This window comes from Equus przewalskii, chromosome 17 (assembly GCF_037783145.1).
Source record: "Equus przewalskii isolate Varuska chromosome 17, EquPr2, whole genome shotgun sequence".
Taxonomy (NCBI): domain Eukaryota; kingdom Metazoa; phylum Chordata; class Mammalia; order Perissodactyla; family Equidae; genus Equus; species Equus przewalskii.
In genome coordinates, this window is record NC_091847.1 from 59,003,569 (window position 1) to 59,012,518 (window position 8,950).

At 44.3% G+C, this 8,950-nt stretch overlaps 1 protein-coding gene across 1 annotated transcript in view; it reads right to left on the reverse strand.

Annotated features, from left to right (window-relative positions):
* The window catches only part of CERKL (CERK like autophagy regulator), a 112,419-nt gene extending 103,853 nt beyond the window's left edge, over positions 1-8,566 (reverse strand). Inside the window, exon 1 of the mRNA XM_070581635.1 lies at positions 8,207-8,566. Within this exon, the coding sequence (XP_070437736.1) occupies positions 8,207-8,444 (238 nt within the window). The 5' untranslated portion in view covers positions 8,445-8,566. The remainder of the gene's footprint in view (positions 1-8,206) is intronic.
* Between the last annotated feature and the right edge of the window lie 384 nt (positions 8,567-8,950).

Consider the following 8,950-nt stretch of genomic DNA (forward strand, 5'->3'; position numbering starts at 1 on the left):
ATGACTTACTCAAAGTCAGTTACACACTTTGTTAGTTGCAGAGAAAGACCTCAGGTCCTTTGGCGCCCACTCCTGAGACCTTTCCTACACCACAGATGGGAGCAGATGACAGACAGCTGGAGCAGGAAGCCTATAAAAGACCCATAGTGCTTTTCATACTTCAAGGTGCTATCCATTAATAAACGATGAAGTTCCCAGCGTGAGATAGCAGAGAGAGATCTGTGGGCATGTGGCATTCCTGTCACTGAGATCCCTAAACTGAGCATTCTTCAATGTACTAAAATAGCAGTTTAACATAGTCTAATCATACCCATTACTAACTCTCCCCATCAGTAGCTTTTCCTTTCTGGGAAACAGATAAAAACATTATACCCAGTCACACAGTAAACAGTTTCTGTTTTGGGGATGCACAAAAATGGTTGTATCTTCTACTTCAGTCTAGCATTTCAAATAGAACTCAATAGTCACACATAGCTAGAAGTTTGTCCTTGGTTGAGATTTAGAACAATGCCAACAGGCAATCAGGGATACTTTTGAAAATATTGAACTCTGAAAATATCTGATCCAGTAATAGCATGAGCTAAGGGCTAAATTACAAAATATGCAAAATGGTCTGCAGCATCTCCCGACATCCCCTTTCTGAGCTCTCTTCTCAATTTTTGACACCTCATATCCAGTCCCTGGCACCATGTCAGGGGGCAACCCACACTGTAGCACTACCCTCGACCTGCTCAGCCTGGGCAGCATCCCATGACGTAGACTTATTGACCTTTCTCAGTTGGTCTCAAAGAACTCTCCTGATGCCTCTCCTATTTCTTCAGGATTTTGCTCCTTCCTAGGTCACAGACAGCTAACTTGATAATTACTTTATATTAATATGAATGAACTCATGCATGATTCCTCAAGTGAAATGGTCAGGAGATTCCAAAAGAAAGACCGTTAGGCACCACTGTAGGCAGCAAAGAAGGTATTTTCCGAAGAGATGATGCCCTTTTGTGTATAGAGTTTACATTATAGTGGTGGCATCCTGGTCAATCTATGCCCCGGTCAGTGCTTTCTACCCTGCAGCTGAGTAAGATGGAACCTTGCAGCGATGACATTCACAATGGAGAAGTAGGCTAACATTAGCTTAAAAATGCTTTTTTAAAAAAAGTTCGGATGCTTTTAAAAAAGGGGAGGGCATACTCTCTTGCAGGTGATGAGGAGTCACTTTTAAGGAGGAGTGGAGTAATGGGATCACAATGCAATAGGCAAAATGAAAGTTCATGAGAGCCATTCACAAATTCGTTCACTCAACAAATTTTGATTGTTTACGTGTCAGGCACTCTTCAAGGTTCTGACAGGCAAACAAAACAGACATTGTGATTATCTTCCCTTTTCCCCAACTAGACACAGTCTCCATCCTTCTCCTCCTGCTCTGTGCCCAGGAGGTCATACTGTATGGCCTACATCATGTGGTCCCCTTGCCCTCTGGCTTCTAGTTGTCTTTGGACTGTGGTAAGGGCCAGAAAAGAGGAACCTTGGGTATCGAGTCCTACCTCCCTCCCTGCATGGTTGGTGGAGGAAATCAGCCAAGCTGAGGCAAAGGCCACCTCTCCAGCCTAGTGACCCACTCCCATAGTCTCTCTGAACCCAGGTTCAGACACCTGCTCCCTCCCCTTGCCCTTTTGGGCCTAAGAACCTGCCCCTATACTATTAGTCCCAAGAGTACTTCACTATCGCTACCTCCTGCCCATACCTTCATAAATACTGCCTTTTTAAACTTTTATCAAGTTATCCTAACATGAATGGGCCATTTGTTCACTATCAGGACCCTCAATAACACAATAGACAAAAATCCCTGCCATCTTAAAGTGAGGTGGTGGTGGGGAAGACAGACAGTAAATACTATGTAGTATATTAGAAGATACATGCCACTGAGAAGGTAACAATTAAGCACAGACTCAAGAGGGAGGTGACAGAGTAGGCCAGTAAGAGATTACAACAGCCTGAACTAGGGTAATGATTGGCTGACAGAGAAGGCAGTAAATAGAACGTGCAGGATTGGTGGTTGATTACAAGTAAAGAGTGAGGGACAGAGAGGCTGGATTTACCTTCAGAATCCTGGCTTAGATAACATTCCAGACAGCCGCCTAAATGCCCCTTCACACCTTAAGCCAGCATGTTTACTACTTGAATATGGATCCCTGTGATCCATCCAACATAAACTTCAAGGAATTCCAGCCCTCATCTTACTCATTGTGCCGTAACTTACACACATCTAAAAAGCAAAGTTAAATCTTCTGACAACTGACTCTGATTAATTAGTGAGTTCCAAATCTGTGATAGGGAATACAAGAGCAGGAGATATTTTAAGGAACAAGAAAAGTTGCTTTTCTTATGAACTTTCTAAATTTGTGGGACTCTCAAGTTGATGTGTCTAGGAAGTACTTGAGGTCAGGACTAAAGACAGAGATTTGAATGTTAAGTCTGAGAGTAGAAGAGAACAGTGGACAACACTACCCAGAAAGCACATGACGACTGACAACACTTGGCCCAGCCCAGACTCCTTGGGAACACCAAACTTTGACAGGCAGACAGAAGGAAGTCCCCATGGGAGACTGATAAACTAAGTGCTGGTGGTGTTACAGAAATCAAAGGAGCAGAGTCAAGGTCAAATGAAGGAGAAATCCAAAACATAAGTGCTGAAATTTGTCCATTGGATTGGGCAGTTAGAAGGCCACTAACGTTTGATCAAACAGTTTCAGCAGAAAGAACAAAGCCAGGTCTCAGACGGTTGAGGACTAAATAAGAGGTGAATCCATGAAGGCAGTGAGAGTAAACTAATTTTTCTAGCAGCATATCAAGGAAAGTGAGAAAAGAGGCAGGGTAGCGGCTAGAGATGGAAGCTTACAGGATCAAGACTGGGGACCATTAGAATGGGAGAGTTCTGAACATATCACTACGCTTAAGAGAAAGAGCTGGCAGAAAGCCAGGACTGAAAACCTAAGAGAGTGTAACAGATGAGACAAGTTCCTGGATGAGGCTGAAGAGATGGGATGGGTTGGTCTTGAATAGAGATGACAAACATCTATGGGGTGGTCATGGGTGGAGGCAAATGACATGGAGTGAAGGTGAAAGTCACCACATCAGGAGAAGTCTAGCAAGTCTGAAGCTTTAATATTGATTGTGATATGAGTATCAGCATGGCAGGACTTGGGGTGGAGAGGGACACAGTGAGCTGGATGACATAGCTTTAAACAAATGTAAGTGAAAAGCTAAGGGAAAAGAACTTCATGCTTTCCGCTACATAAAGCCTAAGTTCTTTACCTTTGTCTTCAGGTCTCTCCCCATTCTGGTCTCTATTATTCTATTAAATGTTCTCCTGCTACACTTTGACAGACACTACCAATCAGTATTCCCAGAGATTCTGTATTCCCAGAGATTCCCAGTATTCCCTTCTGTTTTCTGCCTTCATTTTATTCCCTTAACCAGCATCTTTCTCCCATTTCCATCATACCTGTAGTGGATTGAATAGTGACCCGCGCCAAAAATTCAGGTCCACTTGGAGCATCAGAATGGGATCTTATTTCGAAATAGGGTCTTTGCAGATGAAATTAAGTTAAGGATCTCAAGATGAGATCTACCTAGATTTAAGATAGATCTTAAATCTAATGGCTTTGTCCTTATAAAAGGAGAGGAGACACAGAGGGATAGGCCATGTCAAGACAGAGGCAGAGAGTAGAGTTATGCCGCCACAAGCCAAGCAATGCCCCGAGCTGCCAGAAGCTGCAAGAGGTAGGGAAGGATTCTCTCCTAGTGCCTCCAGAGGGGGCACGGCTACTGACAGGGCGATTTCTGAATTCTGGCCTCTAAAACTGTGAGAGAATAAGGTTCTGTTGTTCTAAGCTGCCAAGGTTGTGGGGATTTGTTACCATAGCCCTAGAAAACTAATACACCTTAACCTCTTACCTTTTACTATTTAACTTGAGTCCTTTTTGGAAGTGAAGACTTAAATAAACAAGATTGATACTCCATGAAGAAACTCCTGTCAAGAATAGATGTCTCCCTCCTCTGAACACACAGAAATCCCTACAGGCAGGGCCCACGTCTTACAGATCTTCATGTCACTGGACAAAGTGTATATGAGGTGCTTAATGTTTGGTGACATACAGTCTTATATCATGGTTTGGAGTCATATGTCTTTCAAAAATGTAAAATCTCCTTGGATGACAGATCAGGTCATCATTTTGCATTGTCATAGCACCTAGCAAAGTGTTCCAGCACTGTTAGCACCAAAATATTTAATTTGTTAAGGGAATAGCCACTAATCAGATTAATATCTTGACTGACAAGATCTAATGTACTAAACTGAAAACATTTCTTCCAACAAAAAAAGACCAACGAAAAGTACTGGTGCTTTTGTGCCTCCCATCTTGACTTACAGGCTTTCCTCACAGTCCTCACTACTATGGGAAAGGGTAACACAACCATTATTCCAAGTCACCCTTGAACCCAATAAAGAAACTATGATCACTATGGTCAAACTCATTTGCCCTGGCAACAACACCATCAATTAGTTACATTTTGGCAGTGATAGCCCTCATAAAATACATTAGTGTCTTTGCTCATTACTCAAGATAGAAAATTAGGGAAAGATCACGTGATATTTTATTTCATTAGTGAGAACAATTAAGGCTAGGGAAAAATATTTGCAGAAGATGCATCTGATAAAGGATTATTATCCGAAATACACAAAGAACTCTTAAAACTCAACAATAACAAACAACCTGATTAAAAAAGGGGCCAAAGATCTTAGACACCTCATGAAGAAAATATACAGAGGCCAAATAAGCACAGGAAAAGATGCTCTATATCACATGTCATCAGGGAAATGCAAATTAAGACGAATTACGCTACCACGTCTTAAAATGGCCAGACTCTGAGATGCTGACAGCACCAAATGCTGGCAGGAATGCAGAGCAATAAGAACTCATTCACTGCTGGTGGAAATGCAAAATGGTAAAACCACTTTGGAAGACAGTTTGAACATTTTTTACAAAACTAAACATACTTTTACTGTACAATCCAGCAACAGTACTCCTTGGTATTTACCCAAAGAAGCTGAAAACTATATCCACACAAAAACCTGCCTGTGGATGTCTATAGCAGGTTTATTCATAATGGCGAAAAGCTGGAAGCAAACAAGATGTCCTTTGGTGGGTGAATGGATCAATAAACTGTGATCCATCTAGACAATGGAATATTATTCAGCACTAAAAAGAAATGAGCTATCAAGCCATGAAAAGACATGGAGGAACCTTAAACATATATTACTAGGTAAAACAAGCTAATTTGAAAAGGCTGCATACTGTATGATTCCAACTATATGACATTCTGGAAAAGACAAAACTATGGAAACAGTGAAAAGATCAGTAGTTGCCAGGGGTTGCGGGGGAGGGATGAATGGGCAGAGCGCAGAGGATCTTTAGTTGTAATGAAGCTACCCTGTCTGATACTATAACAGTGGATACTTGTTGTGATGGTTAATTTTATGTGTCAACCTGTCTGGGCTAAGGGATGCTCAGAGAGCAAGTAAAACATCATTCTGGCTGTATTAGCACTTGAATCAGTAGACTGAGTAAAGGTCTGCCCTCACCAGTGTGGGTGGGCATCATTCATGCTGTTGAGGGCTCTGTAGGGGGCTCCAAGAGAACAAAAATGCAGAAACAGCACCGACTCTCCCTTTCTCCTTTTGAGCTGGGATGTCCATCTTCTCCCATCCTTGGACATCAGAACTCCTGGTTTTCAAGCTGGGACTTACTTCACTGCCCCCCACCCTCACCCCACCACCAGTTCTCAGGCCTTTGGCCTTAGGCTGCTCATCAGCTCCCCTGGTTTTCAGGTCATCAGACTCAGTCTGAATTATCCCACTGGTTTTCCCAGGTCTCTAGCTTGCAGACCCATACAGTGGCACAGACAGCATACAGTGGCATATCTCAGGCTTTGTCATCCTATAAAAATCTCCAATTCCCACAGTAAATCTCCTCGAATATATCTATATATTCTATTGGTTCTGTTTCTCTGGAGAACCCTAATACACATTATAAATTTGCCAAAACCCATAGAATACACAACATCAAGAGTGAACCCTAACATAAACTAGGGACTCTGGGCAATAATGATGTGTCAGCATATGTTCATCAGTTGTGACAAATGTGCCACTCTGGTGGAGGATGTTGATCACTGGGGAGGCTGTGCATGTGTAGGGCAGGGAGTACATGGGAAATTGTTATACCTTCTGCTCAATTTTGCTGTGAACCTAAAACTGCTCTAAAAAATAAAGTCTACCTAAAAAAAGAAAAACAGTTACTTAGGCACCATGAGGTTTAAAAACTGAATGGCCTTGCAAACATCTCAGATGTATGATCTAATAATGCCCAGTGACCCCACCCCACCCTCACAATGTCCTGGAACAGCCAGTCACTGGCCAACTAGCAATGGACGCGGTCTCCCCACTACATCCTCCCCCACCATGTCCTCGCAAGTACGGTAACCTTGGTGTAGTGTTTCTTCCATTGTCTGGATCAATTTCATTTGTCTTTCACTATTCACATCTAAGCTAATTCCACATCAGGCAGTATTTCTCACATTCAAACATATCATCTCTTAATACCTGCCTGTCTTTTCTTTTATTGTTTTATTAAGTAAAATATCTGTTAATTTCTTCTATAAATAGAAGTGCTTACTAGGGTGCTGGGCTTCTGTACCTCCAATTTTAGGGGCCCAAAGTGGTTTGCATACTAGGTGTTAGTCACAAAGAAAAACTGGTGTACCTAGATTAAAAAACAACAACAAAGGGTTTTAGGGCTAATCTATAAAGAATCAACACTTGCAACCTTTAGAGCTATAATTGTCGAGGCGTCTTTTTAAATTCTACAGCCAGGAATGCTAAGGAAGCCTACTTTTCCTCAATCACTACTGGATGTAAAACAGCATTTCTTTTTCATGTCATTATTTGCCTTTATGTGTCCTAGCCTTACAATATTGGTTTGTATGACTTCTCACTGGGCAATGTCTCATTTTAATTCTATAGTATTTCAGCTTCACTCTAGGTTAAACTGACTCGTGCACACTAATCTAGGCTGTAATTGTAAACTTCCATATCCGCAGCATTCAAACTGACTTAGAATAATTCTATGTCCGTTTCTCTAGCTTTTAACACAAAGGTTCAAGAAAATAGTCTGCCTTGGTTTTCAAAACACCTGAAAACATTTTACTTAAGGTCGAAGGTAGTTTAGTTAAATGAACATAGCATATGCAGAAGCAGAATTCACACTCATAACCAGCGCTGGGTCCCTGATTAGTCGGTTTCGTTTTGTTCGACTTTTGTAGGAGAAACTTCAAAACAGTGACATTTTTCTATTCTTTAATATAAATAGCACATTGTGTCTTGTTTTCCAAGAGAGGAAGGCAATTTTTTAATTTCATAAGTTTGTATTTAGCTACAAGAGACTGTGTATCACATCCAAGGCTCTTGCGTAGATCACCTCTAGACTGACGTGAAATAGTTGTAGTGTACAGTACAGCATTGAAACACTTTCTAAATAACTGAAGTTTTAAGTCAATTAAAGGCAAATGCAAGTAAACAGCATGATGATGACTCTAAAGTCAACATGAGAAATCAAAAGTTTCTAGACTGAGCCTAAGAAAGCTTGATCCTAGGCAACGACAAGGAATGTGAGAGATGGAAAAGTCCAGAGAGACTCCAAAGCACTGGGGTTAAATTTTCAGAAGTCAGCAAAATGAGCTGAATTCAGAACCGACGTGCAAGTATATCCTGAAAAATGCTTATCGGATAAGAGTACCATCAGAGGTTGACGGCTTAAAACTTCATCAACTTGGGAGGAGAAAGAGACCTTCCCGCGTTTGGAAAACATCGCCTCTTTGGGGCTTAGTTCTTTCTTCTGCGTCGCAGAGCAGAAGCCGAGTGTGACGTTGGTCCAGGGAATGCTCCGGAGGCGGGCAGCCAGGCGGGAGCGGGAGGCCCCTGAGGGTGGCTCGGGTTCTCCCCAGTTGGGGAGGTGGCGGCGGTGGCTTCGGGACGCGGTCGCCTGCTGGGGCGGAGGAGGAGCCTGGCTAGGGCGGAGAGGAAGCGCCGAGATGGAGGGCGGGGGTGGAGGAGAGGGAGGAGGCGCAGCCGGGACGTCTCGCTGGGACCACTCACCTGCGGGGCGCTCGGGCTGGATGGGCCGCCATCTCAGGGCCCGCTCGCTCAGCACCACGTCGCAGCTGTCCCTCCCGATCTCGAAGATGCCCCGGAGCAGAATCTGCTCGGCCGCAGCCTCTGGCTGCAGCCGGGACGCCCACAACACCGAGGGCACAGCAGCCGCCACCGGGGGCGCCTCTTCCTCCGGGCCGCCCTCCAGGGCGCTCACCCTGCCGCCACGCCTCCCCCAGGGCATGGCGGAGCCGCAAGCGGGGCCCGAGCCAGGGGTCGGGGCAGGCTTTTGGAGGAGGCGGCGGAGGCCGCGGCAGCCACGGCTCTAGCTGCGTCCGGCGCTGCCACAGCAACCGCTCGCAGGGCAGAGACCCAGGAGGGAGGCGGGGCGGGCAGGCGGGGCCGCCCTGACCTAGTCCTGCCCCGGGCCCGTCAGCCTCCGGTCTCCAACGCTCACGACAGAAAAGACCCCGTCCAGGAAAAGGATGAAGTGGCTCCCTCCGCCTGGTCCTTACGGTTCAATGGGATTTAGCGTATTGCGTTCCCCACAGTTGTATAAACCAGTACTTCTCAAACTTTGACTTGCATACTCATCCCCTGGGCATCTTGGTAAAATGCACATTCTTATTGAATAGGTCTGGGATGAGGACCAAAATACTGTATTTCTAAGAAGCTCCCAGGTCATTCCGACGCCAATGCCGGTGGTCCGCGGAACGCACTTGGAAATGCAAGCCGCTGTGTTTCCATCTC